Consider the following 23,337-nt stretch of genomic DNA (forward strand, 5'->3'; position numbering starts at 1 on the left):
AAGCTCTTTACGAAGACAGCTTCAGTATTGTAGGTTGCATTACAGCATAATTGGGCTTTAGACTTGTAATTAAAGCACACATGTTTCTCATCAACATTCATGTCATTTTGTCTGATTTCACACCATCTTCGCCATTAATGTTAGCCTGTAATTTCCACCGCCTAAATTTGAAGTCTCCCAAGAGCTACATAGACCATTGTAATCTCAGGTTAACAACCAAAGTAATGCTAATTCACTTTGCTAATTTAATTTAGACCGTATTAAAATGTTAGTATGCTACTTTGGGCTATGCACTTCAACCTTATGCTGACAACACTTAGAAATGTAATCCGCTTCCGAGGGCATGTTTCACATTTACTACGACAATCGAATCCACCTGAATGCTTCAGGCTACAGGTAGATTGAGTTATCAGCTGGATTTTCAAGACATATGGGGCTCTATTTTAACTATCTAAGTACATGGTCTAGAGCGCACAGTGCAGGTGAACTCAGGATGTGTCTGAATCCACTTTTGCTAGTTTAATGACGGGAAAACAGTCGGCATGCCTGAGCGCTTGGTCTAAACCGGTTGTCCCTATTCTCTTAATAAATAATGGGTGTTTTGGGGGCATAACATGCAGTAAACCAATCAGAGTCTCATCTACCATCCCCTTTAAAAGCCAGTTGTGCTCGCACCATTGCGGGTTTGCTATTTACATAAAAATTCAGATGCTATTTACATTAAATACATAATGCTATTTACATTAAAAATGTTTGTGTGCTGCTGCGTGTCCATGTGTGTGAAATAAGCAAAGTGTGCACACGTTGTGCACCTGGCTATAGGCGCAAATTACTAACGCGCTATTTAAATAACAAAGAAAAAATATTGTGCCAGATTTTTGACCAGGTTTGAGTTGGTCTATGGTGCAGTCTATTTTTAGTTCCTCAAAATAGCAACGTGCCCAAAGTGGACCTAAACATACCTCTGTCTTAGACCAGCACACCCATGGGTGCACAAATGTGCGCAATGCATTTGCTTTTTAAACAACGCGGTGCATGACGGGAAAATGAGAACTGCGTCAGGCTGAAACTAGCAAAAACACTTTCGCTGCGCCTTACGCCACATTGCGTCGGGTATATGATTAGGCTAGGGCTGTCAAACGATTAATTTTTTTAATCGCAATTAATCGCTGAAGCTTCTTAGTTAACTGCGATTAATCGCGGTTTGAATTGCACGTGTAAAATTCTGTTATTTTGCATATCAAGGCAGTTCTAAGCCCATAATGTAGAATATCTTACCAGCGTTTTCATTGGGAATCAAAAGAACACAAAATTTCCTTTTTGAACTTTTTTTATTAAAAAAAAAAAAGTGCAATGTAGACCAACTTCCAAATATTAGGAGGAATAAAGTAACGCAGTGCTTACTTTGAGAGATTACATTTATCAGGCCACTCTCTTAAGCTACTTCAAAAATAAACAATAACATTATTAGCAAAACAATTCCTAGCTGGAAATAACAGCAATCAAGTAATATGTAACACTGGTAGGAAATTTCTAACTCGCTTATGACAAACAGAACAGTCTAAAACATTGACGGCCACAGCGGGATATTTGTAACATTTTCTAGTTTTAAATGAAGAATGTCATCCTTGTAATTAACCTGTGCTGAACATGGATGAAAAAAAAGTCCAAATGACAGTAAGATTAAATGAAAAATAGTGCATGATTGGACATGGGATTCAGAACTATCTGAGTTCTAAGTTGTCTCTCCTATTTCTTTTCTTTAACCCAATTGCTAACACACACCAGTCTGGTGACATTAGCAGTGGACAGTGCTGCTCTCTTTTTTTGCAAAATGTGACCAGAGAGTGAGAACAGTCTTTCACACGGTACCGTTGTTGCAGGTGTAGCCAGATATTTTTGTGCTAGAGGTGCCAAGGTTGGGTAGGCCCTTGCGTGTCCAGACCACCATTCCAATGGACAGTCATCAATGGAGATGCTGGGCTCACCTCTGTACCGATCCACAGACGTGTCAGATGCTGGGTCTTCTTCATCATCTGAATCTGATGCAGCAGCTAACAGAAAGTGCATCTTCTTTTTAGGTGGACCTGGCTCAGGTTCTCTACGAGGCTCAGGTTGCTGGGCACTCTCCTCTTTAATCAACTTCCAGACTTCCTCCCTTTCAGATCTGGGAAGGCATTTCAGATCCTTAAATCTGGGGTCAAGCGCTGTTGCCACTTTCAACCACTGGAGATTGGTGCTTTGTTTTCGCTTTGATAGGTCAGATGTGAAGGCCGCTTTAAACCGGAGCACATAACCTGGATCATCGTCAGAACCAGTCATCAACCGGAACAAATGACACAGTGCAGGCAGGACCGCGGAGCAGGATATGTACTGTTCTCCTCCCAAAAGCTCAGTCACATATCTGCCAAGAAACATAAAGCTCAATCAATTACCAGTTATAAAAAAAAAAAAAAAAAAAAAGGATGAAGTTAAGCGCCAGTGAAATAAAATTCTAAAAACTCAATTTTTAGAGCATGTGTGTAGGCCTTCCTCCTCTTCATCTTACAGTGCTTTTCATATACATATAACCAATGTTTAAAGCTACAAAAGCAGCAGCATCTAATTTTAGCAATAACTAAATGATTAAAGAGAGACTAATAAATCAGTCACATTTTAATTTTCAACAAAACAAATTCAAAATATTTACCTGCATGGTTCAAGGAGTGTTTCAAGCTTTTCGATCTTCTCCAGTTCTGCATTAGTCAGCATGGCTGGTGTGCCTCTTTGTTGATGGAGTTCAAGTGTAGCCTTGACAGCGTCCTTGTTTCTCAGAAGCCGGGTGATCATGCTGAGAGTGGAGTTCCACCTTGTGGAAACATCTTGGACGAGGGGCTCCTGTGGCTGTCCCAAATCCTCTTGTTGTGCTCGCAATTCAGCTGCATTTGCTGGACTATGCTTAAAATGTCCAACCAATTTGCGGCATTTTGCCAAGACATTCTCAAGACCACTGTCACGGAGTGACATTGTGATCGATCTTTGTAAACTGTGCGCAACGCACGGCATGTGCTCATATGGCAGGAGTCTTGCTGCTGCTGTCATATTACGGGCACTGTCGGTGCCAATTGTTGTCACCTTCCCCGCAATTTCCCACTGCTCTGCAACTTCAGAAAATTGTTCGGCACATTTTTCTGCAAAGTGCCGTTCTTCTGAGTGTTTAACCGCTAAAGCAAACGAATGCAACTTCCAGTCAGCGTCTATGTGGTGTGCAGTAACTCCAAGATAATTCTGGTTGCTTACTGACGTCCAATGATCCCCGGTTAATGCCACAGCATTTGCATTTCGCAGGAGATTGATTTTAGATTGTTTCTCAGCTTCATAAAGCTCCTCTATGCGAGCAACAATTGTTCCCCGCGATGGTAACGTGTAAGCCGGTTCAGAACTTGCCAACCTGATTACATCCCTGAGACCCGAATCTTCAACAATGTTGACCCATCTGGCGATTGCTGTGGTTAACTTATTTTCATCCAAGGGTCTGCTGCGACGCCCGCACTCAGGAATAGTTCTTTGGCGGGGCTGCGGCTTGCTTGGCGGGGAGGCGTCAGGTGAAACACTGGGGTGTTTCGCCTGGAGGTGGTAACTTAGACTTGACGTGCTCCGATGGTAGCTGAACTCCTTGAAACAAATGCTGCATTGTACCTTAGTGTTGTCAACGGAACCGTCTGATTTTTTTTTAAAGTTAAACAGGTTGTTTAATAATCCGGTCGTACTTTTTCTATCCATCACCTTTTACCGCTTCACAAACCAAAGGGGCTGACTACGGGCTGGTCAAAGGGACAAAACGGCTTACCTGAAATGCGATAAAAAAAAAAAAACGCGTTATGGATTGTTTTTAACTAATCGCGATTAATGCATTAACGCTGACAGCCCTAGATTAGGCCCATTGCCTGAATTGCAAACTGGTGTCAGGAAACCTAGTGCTTAGCTACTCCTTAGTCTTGCTTTACCAGACTTTTGACTGTCAGATTGAAGGTTAGTCCTATTTACAGCTTATTATGGCCAAAAACCAACAGATATGTGACCCTGGACCACAAAACCAGTCTTTAGTGGAATAATAAGTGAATAGATAAGCTTTCCATTGATGTATGGTTTATAAAGATTGGACAATATTTGGCCGAGATACAACTATTTAAAATCTGGAATCTGAGGGTAAAAAAAATCCAAATACTGAGAAAATCGCCTTTGAATTTGTCCAAATGAATTCTTAGTAATGCATATTACTAATCAAAAAAGAAGTCTTGATATACAGGTATTTATGGTAGGAAATGTACAAAATATCTTCATGGAACATGACCTGTACTTAAAGGGTTAGTTCACCCAATAATCAAAATTATGTGATTAATAACTCACCCTCATGTCGTTCCAAACCAGTGAGACATCCGTTCATCTTCAGGACACAGTTTAAGATATTTTAGATTTAGTCCGAGAGCCCTCAGTCCCTCCATTGAAACTGTGTGTACGGTATACTGTCCATGTCCAGAAAGGTAAGAAAAACATAATCAAAGTAGTCCATGTGACATCAGAGAGTCAGTTAGAATTTGTTGAAGCATCAAAAATACATTTTGGTCCAAAAATAGCAAAAACTAGAGTAATTCATTTACTCAAACAGTACACAGACTGAACTGCTGTGAAGAGAGAACTGAAGATGAACACCGAGCCGAGCCAGATTACGAAAAAAAGGCTGACTCGTTCTCGAGTTAAGAACCGTTTCTGTCAGACGCGTCCGTTCAGTTCTCTCTTCACAGCAGTTCAGTCAGTGTACTGTTTGAGTAAATGAATTACTCCGGGATATTGATTTGTTTGAACTCAGAGGAAGTGTCAGCCACATTAAAAAAGTTAACAGCTTAAGTCATTTGTGGATTAATGCGTATTGGAGACGTGAACCGTTTAAAACGATTCAGTTCGATTTGGTGAACTGGTTAAAAAAGATCCGGTTACATCGAATGATTCGTTCGCTAACCGGATATCACAAACTGCTTTGTTTTAAACTCTCTCACAACAGACACGGAAGAGAAGACAATGCTGAATAAAGTCATAGTTTTTGCGATTTTTGGACCAAAATGTATTTTCGATGCTTCAAAAAATTCTAACTGACCCTCTGATTTCACATGGATTACTTTGATGATGTTTTTCTTACCTTTCTGGACATGGACAGTATACTGTGCACACAGTTTGAATGGAGGGACTGAGAGCTCTTGTACTAAATCTAAAATATCTCAAACTGTGTTCCGAAGATAAACGGAGGTCTCACGGGTTTGGAACGACATGAGGGTGAGTTATTAATGACATCATTTTGATTATTGGGTGAACTAACCCTTTAATATCATATTGATTTTTGGCATAAAATAAAAATATATAAATTTGACCCATTCACTGTTTTTTGGTACAAAGGCATGTTTATACTTGACTTCATTTAATGACATTTAGGTGATTAATAAGGCTAAACAGTGCAACTGAGTGTACAAGAGATTTGAACAAGGAGAAATGAAGGATAAAGTAACAATAAATAAATCAATGAGAAAGAGAGGTTTGACAGATTAAATGTATTTAAATATAATTAGCCTCAAAAACACAGTAAAAAGGGGATTTTTTGCAAATTCCAAATTCCAAACCAGTGAAAAACTGAATGATTAAACAAAGCTATATTTTAAATACTCTCGCATCATTACCAAAAATACCCCAGCGACTTAAGACTGGCTTGGTGGTCTAGGGTCACATATGACATGTAAAGTAGTTTGTTTGTACATGCCATTGTATATCCCATATTATTTATTATGTTTTACAATAATAACTGTGCAAGCTGCAGTTAGCATGATCAGTTTTCAGAAGGATCAGGTCACTCTGTATTGTGTTATGGTCACAGTGACAAATGTCAAGTGGCCAGTAATCAAGTATGTGAGTTATGTGAGCTCTGTGTTGCATGATGAATGGCGCTGCGCTCACTTTGATTGAGCAGGACTCCGGCACATTGATATTCAGGCCACGACTCCCTCTGGTTTTAATGAGAGTGCTTAAGGGCAAGGCAGAGATAGCATGCCAGCTGCTGGTATTAGATCGCTCCAGCCTAATGAGATAAATACAGTCATTAGTGCGTGTGTGGGGCTGGGAAATAGAGTACTCTTGATGCTTAATGCACAGAGACACTGTGAGAGGATGCTGGATCCAACCGGACACTTGAATTGCTCATGGGCCAGCCTTTGGAGCATGTAGTCATGGCTTATCTTGAGCAAACATGCATATTTGTAATGTCAGTAAACTAAAGCCTCAGGTGTGATATCTGTGTCAAAAAAAATAAAAAAATTAGGAATCTTGGGAGCGAGGTTTGTGATTATTCCTGATTAAAATGTGTGTTTGTGGAAATGTAATTGAATACTCATTTGTTTATAGACATTGCACAGCTGTCATTGTTATTCATATGTGTGTTTGTCAGGATGAATCTCATGAAAACTGTCAAGAAATGCTCAGGTCGTTTTTTTCAGATGAAAAAAAAAAAAAAGATTATATATTTTCATAATGAAAATAAGCCTATTTTAGGACCATTAAGAATTTTTTTTTATTCTATTTTTATTTTTTTTTTGTATTTTGTGACATGAAAATTTAGCACATTTTCCTCCACCCCAAATTTCTGCAGTTACCTTTGATGATGCAATAAAATTTAATTCTTAGTGCTGTAATGCAAAATAGTCATATTTACACATTAATTATTTTTAGAATATTTACAGATTTAAATTTCACAACATTAAATTATAATTGTGTTTATATATATATATATATATATATATATATATATATATATATATATATATATATATATATATAGTAATATTAAATAATATTTAAATTATACACTATTGGTAATGCTTAATTGTAAGTTTGCATCATGGTATTAGTTGTTGAAATTATTTTATTTTTTTAATTTGGAACCACTTCAGGACTTATTCCTGATATTACAGGAATGGAAATATTTTGTTTTGTTTTATTTTATTAATTTTATTTTATATTTATATATATTTATTAGTTAGAATTTGAGGGGAAAATGTGCTTCAATATCATGAAAAAAATCCCCCCCCCCCCCAAAAAAAAGCATTATCCCTAAAACAATGTAATTTCTTTTTTTTTTTTTTTACATTTTATTCTTTCTTTTTTTATGTAGATAAAGACTAATACTACTTAGTAGTTCATGAGTTTCATATTGATCATCCAGTTGATGATCCAGAAGCTGTTTCTTTTTTTACAACTGACACTGATGTTTCATTACGGCCTCACTGGCCTGAGATCGAGTGATCATCTCATCCACTCTCTATCATTATTAGCCTTACTCTTTATATAACCTTTCCCTCTTCTGTCTTTATATGCTGTCAGCATGGGGACCCCACCTGACCTCAGATCAGAGCAGAAGAATATGTGAGTTTCTGAAGGTTTGGCGTGGAGATGGGCTAGAAAAATCACTGCAGGGCGTTGGACACTGACACTGCTTGGTTTTGCAGGCGTGTGTGTGTGTGCACGCGTGTGTGTCTGTGTGTGTGTGTGTGTGTGTGTGTGTGTGTGTGTGTGTGTGTGTGTGTGTGTGTGCGCGCGTGTGTGTCTGTCTGTCTGTCTGTCTGTGTGTGTGTGTGTGTGTGTTTTCAGGCTGGTACATGGGGAACCAATCATTAGATTTTCTAGAGTAAATTCTGCTTTGGTACTTGAAAGAACAGGGAATCTGTTGAGTCATTCATTATTGAAAACATAATACATCCTCCCCTTTTCTCTTTTTGTCTGTGCTCTTTCTTTCTTTCTTTCCTTCCATCCTTGCTTTCTTCAAACCCTCATCCAGGTTTGGGAGAAAAAACAAACCCAAGGCTAAAGAAATGGGAGCTTTGAGCGAAGAGGAGGTGTACAAGAGTGAACCTGAGATGTTTCTGTCAAAGTATGTTCACCACTTATATAACACGTGTTATTTCATCCACAAAGTTCAATTATAAAATAGAAGAATATGCAAATATATCAATTTAAAGCTGTAGAAATGATTAAATCAGTTTTGAACTCATGATAATTGCCCTGTTTGGTTGTTCTTTTCATAGTAATTAAAGACTTAAGACTAATGATTTAATCAAAACATATTAAAACTCATATCTCAAATTAAAAGTCATACAGTATATGTTAACGTGACTTGTTTTTGAATGTTTAACCCTTCCGCATTATTAGATAAAACATCAAAATTCTGACATACTAGAAGTAAATAGGATTAGAAATAGCTTAAATGTTTTCACACAATTCTATAAAAAAAATTTTTTTTTAATTTTTCAAATTTCACAATTTTAAAAATGAACAAAAAAATATATTACTGGTGTGCATCGTGTGGATTTAAAAAAAAATTTAAACACTAGGCTTAAAGGAGCTATGTGGAGGTTTTTACTTAAAAAAATCTTTAAGATAGAGTTTTCATTTGTACATGTATGAGCCAATCATGATATAAAAAAAAGAATGACACCTCGACTGTCCACCACGGTTGCCTCTATCAGCCTGTAGGCTCAATTGTGTGTGGAGGAGTCGGGCCCGAATTGGCGCGAAAATTCACAAAATGTGACGTCATGCGCGTTCTCGTCTACTTGGACTTACAACCGTACGGCACGCCAGCCATTATAGTAAGCAGCGGCAATAGTGTTTTCAAATGGACTCTGTGGATGGAAAGAAGCGACCAGCCTCCAGCACAATTCAGACACCCACGGACACTCCTCGTAAGTAAAAAAAAAAAAAAGAAAGAGCGTGCGCACTGAGAACGAGCATGAGACTGGCTGCAGTTCCTCTAACGGCCACTGGTGTCAGTAACGGTTAGAAATTTCAGAACCTACACAATGCTCCTTTAAGCCTTATCTGAGAAACTGGGGGGAATATGTCATAATTTAGACTTTTTTTCCTCCAAATCATGACTAAATCATGACATTAATTTGATTGGATCATAATCATGGATATGATTTTGAGTTCTAGTATTATTTTCTATTTCATAATTAACTTAGTCAATAATTATGTGTGTATATATATATATATATATATATATGAAATCACACACACACGATTCATTGATTTTAATAAGAAAAGTGTGTTGCAAGAATCTAGTGAAAAACAGCAAGGGTTTGTGGAAGCAAATTCTTTTAGTTAAAAAAGTTAAAAACGACCCGGCTATTTCAGTGCTTAAAATGGATCTAACACATTCTTCATCAAGCACCCCAAAGTTTTCTTGCGTGTCTCTATTCATCCAAGTTATCCTGAGGAGATTGTTTTCTAACTCTATAGGAGTGAAAGGAACAGCCCTGCTCCTGACCGCGCCATCTTCCCGGACGTCGAGGACGATGACCTGGATCCAAACTATGCTCGCATCAACAATTTCAGAGAACCTCCCGCCTCCAGCCACTCCCCCTATCCACCTGGAACTCCCACCCATAACTACACTCAGCCTACTCTCCCCGCCCCCAATAGAGAGCCGCCCAATGAGGACGCGCTAGAGGGGCTTTATGCAAAAGTGAATAAGCAAAGAACCACTCCTCCAAAGACTGACAGGTGAGAACAAATCCAATATTTTTTTTTAATGGCTAACGTGTATAAAAGTAATATGCATATAGGGTTTTTTTTTTTTTTTTTTTTTTAGCTGATTAGTAACGATTAAGTATGCAGTAACCAATAGCAGAAACATTAATTTTTTTTATTTATTTTTGCTTTTTGACACAATTATAATTAAATAATAGTAAGACAGTTGTTATAGTACAACAGTAAAATACATGTAATATAATAATAATAATATATTATTATTATATATATTATATTATTATTATTACATATGATTTGTTTTACTGTTGTAGTTTAAACCCCTTAACTGTCACTCACATTTTTGAACAAAGACTTTATAATGCACGATTCAAACTTCAAACTAAAATATTTTTTATAATTCATGAATGAAAACATTTTGTAACATGATATTGATGTACTGTTTACATGGTAATGCAATGTCTGATTTTAAAATGGGTTTTAAAGGATAAATTTTGAGATTTTAACTTTTCAGTCGATATATAATTTCTTATGATTTATAAAATGTGATAGAGAAAAAGGCAACGAAGAAGTCTTCTTTTTAAACAAAGGTCAAAACTCCTGTTATAATTTAGATTTTTGAGGGTACACTCTTGTCATTAATTAATCTATTACTTTTCCTACGCAAGTTTTTACAAAAACATTGGTAAAATATATATTTGGGAGTCTTAGACCTTTCCAACAATATAGTTTGTCATGATTAGATTAGATTTAACTGTAATACAGTGAAGTAAATGTAGGCGTCCCGTATACGGGACGGGGTGACAGTTAAAGGGATAATACTGCTGTTGTTCAGTATTATTGTCATTATTATTCAAAACGATTTTCACAAACTCCTCAGTATAGTCACTCAGTAAAAATCTGTGGAAGTTATAGTACTTGTTGAACTGGTTATTGAAAACAGAAAAAAAATTTGCTTTGGTGATGTACATGCAACATGGCAAAAATCCAGGCACGTCGAACGTAACGAACGCTTTGGCCTTTTAGTCGAAATTAAGATGAAATATTGACAGGTCTGTGAATTAATTTGTGATTTACTGTTTAGCTGTATAGACTGTATTTACAGAGGGAATGTATGTCTCACTGGTGAGTTTTTAGTCCAGGTTGAGTGGTCTCAACGACCGAGAGCATTGATTTGTTGTCTGGCGTTAATTATGCGTGAGTGTTGCAGTGTCCGTGGGGGCCGTGTTCATTCTTGCTCTTGTCCCGTCATCAATTGGTACAAGATTATCTTCCGTGCGCTGTACTGAGCTCAGTAGAGCTGTAATCCTATCACCAGTGCCACGTTCACACAGCAGACGAATACTGCTGTAAGTCCTGCATTTGAGTTCATAATATTGTTACATTCAAACACAGTACGGTTATTTATGGGAGTGACAACCACATTCTGTAACTGAGCATCACGTCCATTTAAATTTTTAGACCCGCCCTGTGTGAACGGAACAGGATTGGACAGCTAGTTTTCTGTCACGTCACAGTACGAAAGAGCTGCTCTTGTGCACAAACGCGTGTCTATCTTGTGTTTTGCGTTTTCATGTGTAGTTTCGGTAACTTACATTGACACGGGTACGGGTTGTGTGTGTAGAAGAAAGTGTGAGAAATGTCTCGTCTGAAGCGAAGCTATGAAACGAAACATAGTTTTCAGAGTGTGTGTTTGTGTGTGTGTGCACGAACTTTGATTTTCACATCAGAGAGCAAATAAGAGAGAAAGATGGCATGAAAGAGGCGGTCAATTAACCACAAAGTAACAGCCAGACAGATATGCGAAGGCCCCCTCCTCATCTCACGGTCTCGCTTTCTCCAAGTGCTGATGTCTCATCTACTTTAGCAGGGTACTTAATTACCATTCTCTCTCGCGTGTGTCGCCTGACTGCTCCTAACAGCCCTTTGTTCTTGCTGGCATTTGGTGTATAATAGATGTGACTAATAAATGTTAGTGCTGATCAAACATGGGAAATTGAGCCTCGCTTTTCTTGTTTAGGAGAGTTTGAGTGCCGCATGGCCATTTTCCGGCAGAAAATGCTGATGCAGAGTCAGTGGCAGCCAACAAAGCTGGACTCAGCTCCAGATATTTGGACAGCATCCAGCGCTGAGGAATGGGCTTAATCGAACTAATGGCCCACCGGCCGTGTACTGTGGCCAACTCTAATTCTTTGAAGAAACTGCTGTTTCTCAATGCCTTTCCTCCACCTCTGCCTTGTTCTCCATCACGTTGGAGCAGTAAATGCTGTTAAGATGGATTTATAGCCATCTTGCTTGTATTTCTACATCTTCCCCTAAATTTAGTGCTTAGGAAGTAAGGTGCAACCCTCACAAAAAGGGTTAGTGCACTGTCCAACTTCAGCAGTTCTTCTACAGACATTGTCCATTACACCATAGGTTCCTGATGAAAGTGTGCTTAAAAAAATATACTAATAATATTAATAATATTTAGTAGCAAGTTCTAGTATAATTACAAATTATTTATGTGGAAAATAAAAAAAAATCATAGCTTCCAAATAAAAAAAAATGCCACAGTTAACCCTCTGGAGTTGATTAACGCATATACGCGTTATGAGTAATTTTCTCCTGATAACCCCGAAAAGAACTTAAATTACACTTTCAATTTTAATCGTACAAATAAGAGCAATACATCAATCGAATCTGTAAAGGGTCTACTTTTTGTTAGATACAGACATAATAACAACAAAACTTTGTGCACTTATAAAATAAAGATAACAAACATGGTGTGCTGTCTGCAGCCTTTGTCTGTGCTGATCTTCATTTACAAACACGTCATTAAAATGAACCGTAACTCCGTGAATACTCAACGAAGAGACATGAGAGAGATATCTATAGAAAGCTTGACATGTCTACTTTTAAACTAAACAAGTGCTGCCGAAAACAAATATTCTATTTTAATTTTAGTTGCAATCACTGTGAGAACTCAAGTTTGACAGTACCTTAACTGTAATCTTTAACCTTTAACTACATTTACAGGATGTTCAAAGAAATAAATCAGAAGCTATTTGTATCTCATTTCTGTGAGCATTTCCTATAATGTCTCTTTGTGGCCACATACATCTCTGACAGCCCTATCAAGACAGAGCAAGACAGCGGACATATTCATTAAGTGTTTAGAAAAGGGTGTCATTCCTGATTACAGGCCTATGTGGTGGTGTCCAGCTGGTAATGATGGCAGCCTGTTGTCAGATTTCATTATACAATATGTCCTGCAGAAGTAAGGTAGAGTTATAGAGATGAAATGAACAGGGAAGCAGAGACACTGTATTACCTGTATGTCAATATCTATTCATTCATGTATTATTTGGCTGCTCGGGCTCCATGTGTTGACAGCTTCACAGTCAGATTGTGGATTAATTCCCCCGTCTACATAATCATATTCATTAGTTAGTAAAACAGATCCAAGACTAGCAATCGTTGTCAGAAAGACTAGAAATATATATTTGTGTTTTATAAAAAAAAAAAAAAGTGAAAGCAACAGCGAAATGAAAGATGTAAATTGTCACCTAGGAATTATATGAGGTTCTATCTAAAAAAAATAATAAAAATTGTTTTTTTATTATTTTATTTTTGTATAAGTTGTGTCCGTTTTGGGACTGATGAATGAAAGAGACTTGTTCCACATATCCCGTATCACTATTTGGAATGCAAAAACTTTGAAGCTCAATATCTCGAAACTGCTCAGAATGCAGATAGAACCATGTAATTCCAAGGTGACAAAATCTTAATAAAAAGTTGAATATGGGTCAAAAATATTTGTTTTATTTCACATTTTTATTAAATAAAATCCCCTGTCCACCAAGTCCAATTTGATAAAAAAAAAGCACCACCAAATCTGTCATCTTAACATAACATCCTCTGAACAGTATTATTATTATTAATTTAATTAATTGGCTTAGAATTATTAAACCAAATTATCTTGGCACAATGGTTCAGCTATGAATTGAAAATATATATAAAAAAATGTTTAGGATATATTTTTAATGAATTCATATTTTAAATACATATTTTTAAATATTTTTTACATAAAGATATTTAAACATAAATATTTAGGGCCCTATTTTAACGATCTAAGCGCATGGTCTAAAGAGCATGCCGCGGGTGCAGTCAAGGCATGTCCGAATCCACTTTTGCTAGTTTTAGGACGGTAAAACAGAGGGTGCGCCCGGGCACATGGTCTAAACGGGTTGTCCCTATTGTCTTAATAAATAATAAGTGTTTTGGGGGCGTAACATGCAGTAAACCAATCAGAATCTCATCTCCCATCCCCTTTAAAAGCCAGTTGCGCTAGCTCCATGTCGGGTTCGCTATTTACATGGCGGAATGTAATTTTTTCATTTTTTTAAATGTTTGTGTCCTGCTGCGCATCCCTGTGTGTGAAATAAGCAAAGTGTATGCACATTGTGCACCCATCATATAAATAATGCACTCTTTAAATAAAAAAGAAAAAATATTGCGCAAGACTTTAGACCAGGTTTGAGTTGGTCTATGGTGCAGTCTATTTTCAGTTCCTCAAAATAGCAACGTGCCAACAATGCACCTTAACACACCTCTGTTTTAGACCAGCACACCCATGGGTGCACAAATGCATTTGCTATTTAAACAACGCAGTGCAGGACAAGAAAATGAGAACTGTGTTGTTCTGAAACTAACAAAAGCCTGGTTCACACGGGACGATTTTAAAATTGTCTAACAGTTTTGGTCGTACAGTGTGTGGTTTGCAGCCACACGGCAAAATCAACACATCACACACGAACCGATTTGGCTCCCGAGCATTCCCAGGTCAGACGGGAAATCTCGCAAAATCCCTTGAGATCAAACGTGACTTCAGAGTAAACAATCATGGCGGACGAACAGGATGCAGTGGCCATAGTTTGTGCTAAGATAAGAAAAACAAGAAACCGGACTTTCTGGTGCGCCATGCCGCCGGCTGTTTTGATTTTGTTTCCCGGTACTTCCTCGCCGCCTCGTCACCTCGCTTTCTGATTGGCTAAACGCCACAGTCCACATGCTGCGTGATCGTTTGTCCTCGGGGGACACCACACACGAGAAGAAATCTGGCCAAATAAATCCAACATGTTGGATATCCCCGATTTGAGATCAGAGCAGTCCCAACGTCCTTCCGAGCAGAGGAGAGCAGTCTTAACACACCACACACGGCAGGAATATCTGATCAGATTATTTTACGATAATCGGAGCATCCTTAAGATTGTCGGAAGGTGTCAATCGGGGCTAAAATCGGCCTAATTATCCTGCCGTGTGAACCAGGCTTAACAAAAACACTTGCGCTGTGCCTTGTGCCGCATTCCGCCTGGCGTATTATAAGGCCATAAATGTTTGTGTTGAGAGTTAGAAAACTGTTGAATGATTCATTGATAATAACTCACATTCATGACTGGAGCCCACACATGCTCATAGTAAGAACTGCATTCTGTTGCTCAACACAATCACTAATTAGTTTTCCTCAAATGTAATGTAAATGAGTAAATCACAGCAGGAAACAGCCTCGGTCTGTGATGATGATCTCAGATTGCTTGGTCTAATTCTCGGTCTCAGAGAGGGAAAGGTAATATCTCCGGCTTTACTCACATATCATAATACACTAAATGAACTGGTGATGACAGTCAGTCTTCAGATGGTCTCTCATTTGTTCGTGGATGTGTGTGTTTAATCATCCATGTAAATGTGTGGTATTTTTGTAGTATTCTTATCCCTGTGTTTCTTCAGCCAGTCTCTCTAAAGCACTTCAGGTCGGCTCCAGTCCTGTAACTAATATGAATATGATGCATACTTGCTCGACGGGAGCTAATTAAACATTGATAGTGTTTCTCGTTCAGAGGGTCATGTGGACTCTCAATCAAAATGGCAGCTCTAATTGCGTTCTGTGGGATTAGATAATGGATTTCGTTCCCTGCTCCTCTTGTCTTCCGCCAGCTGCTGGAGTGCCATAGATCGCTACCTCTACTATTTTCAATTATTTTGAAGTCCACAACATCTGTGGATGAAGTTTCTAGAAAGTTAGGCATTTTTAGCAGACATAAGTTCAAGGAAGTTATTTATTTATTTATGTTTGAACATGCATCAAAGTACGACCAGGTAATTTCAAATGTTCACTTTAAGTTAGGTTTATTTGTATCGACTTTTATTTATGTGTTTATTTTTTTACATTCATTTAATTTAATATGTTATTACATAAGCACTAAAATAAATTATTCATATTATTTTACACATTGAATTGCCACAAAATGTCTTTACATTTATTTCAATAAATATTTAACTGCACAAGAAATATGTGTAGTTATTGTTTAGTGTGTTATTAAATATATTTAATAACTTTTTAATGTAATTGCCTATGTAATTATAACTTAATAATAATAATAATATTATTAATAATTATTATTAGTTATATATGAATATTTATATGTAATATATATAAATTAACCGTTTTTAATTGTTATATATATATATATATATATATATATATATATGCGTGTGTGTGTGTGAATGTGTAATTAAATGTTAATAATTATATATCATTATAATTATAACATTATTAAATTTATTAATAATTAATTATTAACATTCAATTACATATTCATCTGTTTAGCAAAAAAAAAGTTTATTTTGTATTCCCTATATGGTTGCTGTATCATTCATTTTGAAGTAAAAGTTGACACAGTTTAAATGATGTTTTTATAATGCTAGTTCTGCTCTGAATCAATGCATGCCCTTAGGTTACGTGTGTTTATGGAGCTTACAGATGGATAATTAAATGCACTGAATTTTACATCAAGTGCGGTTTATTTTAGCTGCATTCATTTTGGAAATCTGACAAACAAAATTTCACATTAACTTCGGCCTCAAGTCAAACACTTTTTTTTTTAAACAGTAGGATGAGAAAAGTTTACTGTGGCATAAATGGTTAATGTTTTTGCTGTGGTGACATATTTGCTACTAATTTCCCCTTACTTTTGATTCATATGTTTGTTTACGTTTTCTTCTGAAGGACTGCCTTTTTATAATGATTGCAGTTGTATATTTTTATCTAATATCTTGGTATTAGAATCATTTATCATGTTATTTTAATATCATTGAGATACTGTTTAATATCATTAATATCATTGAGCTACTGATACTGGGGTTTAATACTTTGAATGTTTCATATTCTCCATTTTCTTGTTAATTTTGTTGTGTTTTTGTCATTTGTAATAATCTTTTTTTATATATTTCTGTAGTTTTTATACATTTTTTGTTCAGTTTAGTACATTTTCAGTACATCATAAATGAACGTGAGAAATGTTGCCTTGTCAACTAGCTGATAAAGTTAGAGGGCCTTATTTTAATGATCAAAACGCAAAGTGTAAAGCGCACGGCGCAGGTGCACTCAGGGCGTGTCCAAATCCATTTTTGCTATTTTAACGATGGAAAAACGATTGGCGCGCCCGGGTGCATGGTCTAAATGGGTTGTCCCTATTCTCTTTAATGAGTAATGGGTGTTTTTTGGGCGTAACGTGCAATAAACCAATCAGAGATTCATCTTCCATTCCCTTTAAGAGCCAGTTGCGCTCGTGCCATGACGGATTTGCTATTTACACGGCAGAATTTGGCAAGCGCAAAGACAGAACGCATCTCCGAGATTAAACGAAGCAAACAGATAGCCTAATTCTGATACATGCGATGACTAGCCTACAAAAAATATCTTATGCATTGCAATCCTTAAATTTTTCATATTTGGCATGTTTGTGTGCTGCTGTGCGTCCCTGTGTTTAATAAGCAGCGTGCACGCGCGTTGCGGACCCGTCTATACTAACACGCTCTTTAAATAACAAAGAAAAAACATTGCGCCAGACTTTAGACCAGGTTTGAGTTGGTCTATGGTGCAGTCTATTTTCAGCTCCTTAAAATAGCAATGCGCCTGAACGCGCAAATGCACTAGCTAATTGAACGACGTGTCGCTGGACAAGAAAATGCGGCACTGTACTGAAACTAGCAAACACACTTGCGCTGCGCCTTGCGTCGTGTATTATAGGGCCCAGAGTGTTTGAATGGAGAGCGTCTTTTAACTGTCTTGTTTGTCTGTCCGCATGATGCAGTAATGAAGAACGATTGCAGCAAATCAGGAATCAGCTTCAGCAGGTGAGACCAGCTCCATCCTACGATGACCTGACAGGCCGAAGACGACCAGAGTACGACCCTTCACGAGTGAGTGCCTGTGTGCTTTCTTGCTCTCTCTCTTTCTTTCTCTTCTGTCAGACAGGAAGTGACAGACTTAGTTCTGGCTGCTTTCTCAGGCACTGATTCAAAGCTCAGATTATCGGGGTTCATCTCGCGGTGTGTTTGGGGCCAGATCTAAAGTACTCAGACTAATCTGTTCATCTGCTTAGACTCAGCAGGGATCTGCTCACTGCACAGCACTGGTTACCTCTTCACTAGAATAATCATAATAATGTGAGCATTATAATTGTTTTGTTTTTGTTTTTTCTTTAAGACTATAAACCCTATGTCATATTTCCTGAGCTAACACATAATTTTCTTTTATTAAAAAAATGGAACATCCCACGATTTGTCACGTACAGCAAGTGACATTAAAAAATAAATAAAATAAAAATCCTATATTACTTTTTTGCTAGGTTATGATCCTCCTTTAGTTTTTTTACTACACTTTTTTAAATGTTTAAAACCCAGATTTGTACTTTAAGTGCCACTTTCAAAAAAAGTGCACTGTCAGACATTATTGTGTTACAATGAAACTGTTCATCTGAGTTCTGAATTCCTATGCAACTTTGAGAACTTCAAAGTCAACTTTGAGTTCCTCTTTCACCCTTTAATCATGTTAGTTTATTTTCTGATCTGCCTGCAAACTATATCCCAACCACTTATTTCCATATATCCCCACCTTTCTTTTTGAACCCCTTTGTATCTTATTTTGGAGGAGTTTTGCTGTAAAATTGAAGGCTTGCAATATTTGTGGTATGGTCTCCTGCATGCACACTGTATGAAGCCAGATGTATTTTTAGATCCTGATGTTGTCTAGTTAGCATGTTCTCTAGGTAGTAGTTTGTGTGGGTGTGTGTGTCTGCGTAGACCAGAGCTTCAAGTGATCTGACCCGTCCCTTGACATCCTGCATCTACACACCGCACTGCTGGGCACAAATGCAAATTCAGCTGCAGTAATCCTCCTAGCTGTCGTGTTTTTTCATCCATGTGACAACAGCATGTCTTAGTATCATCTTTGTCTTAATGTGCAAACCGAGAGCTGTTTATCAGCAGAAACTCCCAGCACCAGACACGTCTCACTTAATAAATAACTAAAACAGTATTAATAAATAACTCTTTGGATCATTAAGAAAGCAAGATATGCGCATCTCGCCGTCTGATCCATGCATTTGTCTTGTTTGGTGGCGCCCTGCCATTGCATTATGGGAGTTTGTCATTCATGCTGATGATGCTCAGGGATGAGTGTTTCATTAGCGCTCTCTCTCCGGTCATAAATATAAGACAGAGGCAAGATCTTTCCACAACTATAGCTGTAGATATTTTAATATTCTCTAGAGTTAATTCAGCTAGAGTAAAGCCAAAACAATAGACAATTGCATACCTGTTTATTAATTCATTTATTATTTATTCTTTTTAAAGGATCATTTATGTTTTTGTTGTTGTTGTTGTTGTTTTCTGTCCTTAAAATGAAAATCATTGGGATCCTTCAAAATATCATCTTATGTGTTCCACAGACAAAAGAAAGTCACATAGTAATGTAAATGATGATAAAATGTCCATTTGTGTAGTGAACTATACCTTTTAGTGTTAAAATAGTATCGAGAAGACTTGCTCTGTTCAAAAGTTTCTGCACTCTCTAAGCACCGTGCGTAAAAATGAAATAATAAATGACAAATGGGGCATAAAACATGATGTTATGAAAATGAGACCATGCGAGACGTGAGATTTATTATGCATGAAAGACAGCAAGAAAATATGAATAAAAATCTGCTGAAACAGTAGAAAAAGAAGGGGGAAAAGCAAAACAGAATCACAGAAATGACGAAATTGTTCATATTAGTTTGCACAAATCCCTCCTAGAAATCACAAGGTTTGAAAATAGCAAGGGTGAGAGTCAGCTGTTCTCTTCTGGGCCAATCTAAAACAAAAACACAATCTAAATTAGAACCAAGGCTTTTTTCGGAGCCATGCTCTTGTCCACCCAGATGTCCAGCACTTCATTTTCCAGAGATTGAAGGTTGTGTGCAGGGCTTGGCAAAGTTTACAATTGTAGTTTATATGATTACACACATCAGCTGGAAAAGCCGTCTTTAATGAGACTTTCCAGGAACACAAGGAAACTTTCGTAAGGAAAGTGCCGTATTCAGTTCCCGATGTTTCTTGCAACTTCCCCTATTATGCCATTTCGAATATTGCCTTTCATACAGTGTGTAATGTAGCTGTATATGAATGTAAACAATCTGCAAAGTTGTGAAAAGTGCACGATAAATAAAGTTATTGTCTCCCAAAAGAAAGAATTTTGATGCACTAAAGCAAATTGACATTACAGTTGCTATAATTAACAGTGCAATGATTAATAATAGTTTTAGTATTATTCATATTGCTTTCCTTTTGATCTACAAGAATTATATTAGGCTTGAATAACTTGTCATTACAAATCTGTATGAATAATGTTATGCCACAAAAATCTACTCTTTTTCAGCCAGTTTAAACTATGGTCAGCGACAGCGTTAAACATATTTCAGTAGGCTCTGTCGCAGTTTACTTTTTTGTCAAAAAATACCATTCTTTTTTTTTTTATTCTCATTGAAAGTCATTCTCTTCCTAGGAGCATTGTGAATGTCATAAATCAGTCTTCCTACGTTTTTAAATTACTTTATAAATTTTTTTAAGAAGTTAATACTTTTATATAAAAAAAAGAAAAGCACTTTTATTTAATCAATTAAAAGTTACAGTAAAAACACTAGAGAACAGCTATTTTAAGTAAGGAATAATTGACTTATTAGAAAAATAATGCACATCCGAGGTGGTGATGCATCCGTTATTACAGCTTTACTATGCGAAGTGATATAAAACTATAATGTGGTCAGGAGACCTGCCTAGAACCACGTTCCCCATTCGTTTTACAGAAAAAAATTGCACACCTCCGAACGTTCGTCAGCCAATCAGATTCAAACATTCAGTGTCCCCGTAGTATAAATTGTAATAATATTTCAGAGTAATGCTTTTTACTGTATTTTTGATCAAATAAATGCATCCTTTGGCATATAGGAAAAAAAAACTATAACTAATACTATAAATCTTACTGACCCCAAACTTTTGAATGGAAATTAATACATGAAGACATTTCTTCATTGAGAAGTGGCAGTTTACTTGGAAATAGATGAATAAATAAGTGAAACGAATAAAAGAAAGACAAATGGTTGCTGTCAGAATAACAGAAGAAATGGAGAAGGACGTTCAGGCCAACATAAGGCCTAGCATGTGGCGTAGATATGCGCACACACACACACAAACACAGCAGGGACTGTGGGCTATGATTCATTAACAATAGAAGAATTTAATTGGATTACAGACTGGTTTTCACAGGCCTTGAGTCTGTCTGCTGTGTTTGTGTTTGTGTGTGTGCGCTTCAGAACTCATCTATGATCTCATACCGCACAAGCAAGAACAAACCAGTAGAGAATTGGTGAGCAATGCTGGGAATAATTATTAATTCCTTATTAGTGGTGTTTGCTAAGGCTAGCATCACTTCTATTATTGATCATACTTAGGGTTAGTAACTTAAACAAATCTCTCAATGTCTGTGCTGTGGACAGTAGATTGTGTTGTTACTTTTCTAAATGATCAGTGTTACAAATTTGCCTGAAAGGAGGGACCTGAACGGTATCTAGGGAACTAATTATTGTAGAGATTTTGGGTTGGGCACTTCCAGTAAGCAACCACACAGGACATTAGAAACAAGCTAGAATACAGTCTCAACCACTTGCAAAAAAACCCTAGCAACCACCAAGAGTGCCCTAGCAGCCACCTAGAACACCCTGGAAAAACACCCTGGCAATTATAAAGAAGACCGTATCAACCACTTACCAACACCCTAGCAATCACCTAAAACACCCTAGCAACCACCCAGAATGACACTTCTCCTTAAAAAAAAACACTTATGTTTGCTGATAACAGTATGATTACAGATACATCGCTTATCCTTCTTTACAAGTCATGCTCGTACTTTCAAGCTGATATAAGACCAGTGGATCGAGAACGAAATGAGAAAAGCAGTTTGCCGTGACAGAGAGGAAACAGGGCGGATACAGAGACTGGAAGAAAAGAGACCGAAGGAGAGAGAGAGAAGATGGAAAATTAAGACGGTTGTCATTCTGATTGTTATCCCCTCTTCCTTGCGACAGAACAGCTTGAGACGAGCACCCTTGCCCTGTCAGGTCTAATTAAGCCAGCATCTGCATCTCCAAATTCACGCACCCACTTGACAGACAGCCGTGACGGCCAAGTTTAAAAAGATTGAGTGACAACGAATAGGTGGCTCTCCACAGAACCGATAAATAATCCAAATCCTTAAACCAGGCGCCTGACATTTTAAAACATATCAACATGAGTTCACGGAGAGAGATTAAGAGTGAACGAAAGTGAGAAAAGAAGAGATGGACAAGAAACAACAGGCCTTGGCTCATCTTTGGTCTAGAGAGCAGGTGACACCTTCTCTGGAAGGCCAGACGCGAGTGTTGCAGGAAGATCAAATTATATCATGGAGCCATAGCCTTTGTTTGAGAGCAGGAAACTGTGGCCTGGAATCTGAATGAAGCGACTAAAACAATAAAAGGAAAGTGGTGGATGGAAGGGAGTCATTGCAAGACTAGGGATGGGTATCGTTAAGGTTTTAACGGTATTTTTACATTGCATTATATTCTGAAATGTAAAATAAATATTTAATAAAATGATTATAAAACATAAATTTGAAAAGGCACCAGTGTGCAGGCATTTTTTGTGTTTTATACATAAGATAAGATACAGTAAGAACATGAACAAAGAAAAAAAGTAAAACAAACTGACAAATGCAATAAAACAAATTTGCAAATGCAATGAAATAAACAGTGCTTAAATTTTTCCATGAAGGTCTACTAACATTACTGTTTAGGTAAGTAATAGCCTACAAAAGAAATCTAAAAGTAATCAAATGTAAATGAACACTGCATAGTTTTCACTGTATGTATTGATAGATTAATGCTTATTAAAGCTATAACGTTATTCAGATTAAGAGCTGTGCGTGATTTTGTTGTTTGATTAACATTGATGGCCCAAGTGCAAGTCTTTCACTTTAAGACAATAATTGACACACATTGGATTTTCTCCCAACTGTTCTCATCCACATAAGACATAAACTGTTTTTAAGTAAATACTCTCCAAGCCTGCCATTTTGACATATTTTGTGTGTATTTGATCGTTTGGACGCACCCGAAGCTCATAGTGTACTTAGCTTGTCCCTTTTGGAGCATGCCGCGCGCACACATTTCAGCCTGGGAAACAGTGACTCTTATGCGGATAGTGATTTCAATGTTTTATTCCCAAACATGTCCCGCAATTTGGCAACAGTATAAGATGGCATTTTATTACAATCACCGACTGGCTAATTCTGACTTTAAGTATGGGTTTTAGGTAGGAACGAATGCGCTCTGCTGTGAAGGGAAAGAAGTTGCGCTAGAAGAAATCTAAATTAAT

The 23,337-nt window shown here is 37.2% G+C and overlaps 1 protein-coding gene across 1 annotated transcript in view; it reads left to right on the forward strand.

The window, feature by feature from the left end:
• Window positions 1–23,337, forward strand: part of LOC132142375 (partitioning defective 3 homolog B-like) — a 197,133-nt gene that overhangs the window by 150,010 nt on the left and 23,786 nt on the right. Inside the window, exons 19-21 of the mRNA XM_059552188.1 lie at window positions 7,856–7,948; window positions 9,316–9,579; window positions 17,700–17,808. Of these exons, the coding sequence (XP_059408171.1) occupies window positions 7,856–7,948; window positions 9,316–9,579; window positions 17,700–17,808 (466 nt within the window). The remainder of the gene's footprint in view (window positions 1–7,855; window positions 7,949–9,315; window positions 9,580–17,699; window positions 17,809–23,337) is intronic.

The sequence above is a fragment of the Carassius carassius genome, chromosome 6 (assembly GCF_963082965.1).
Source record: "Carassius carassius chromosome 6, fCarCar2.1, whole genome shotgun sequence".
Lineage (NCBI taxonomy): Eukaryota > Metazoa > Chordata > Actinopteri > Cypriniformes > Cyprinidae > Carassius > Carassius carassius.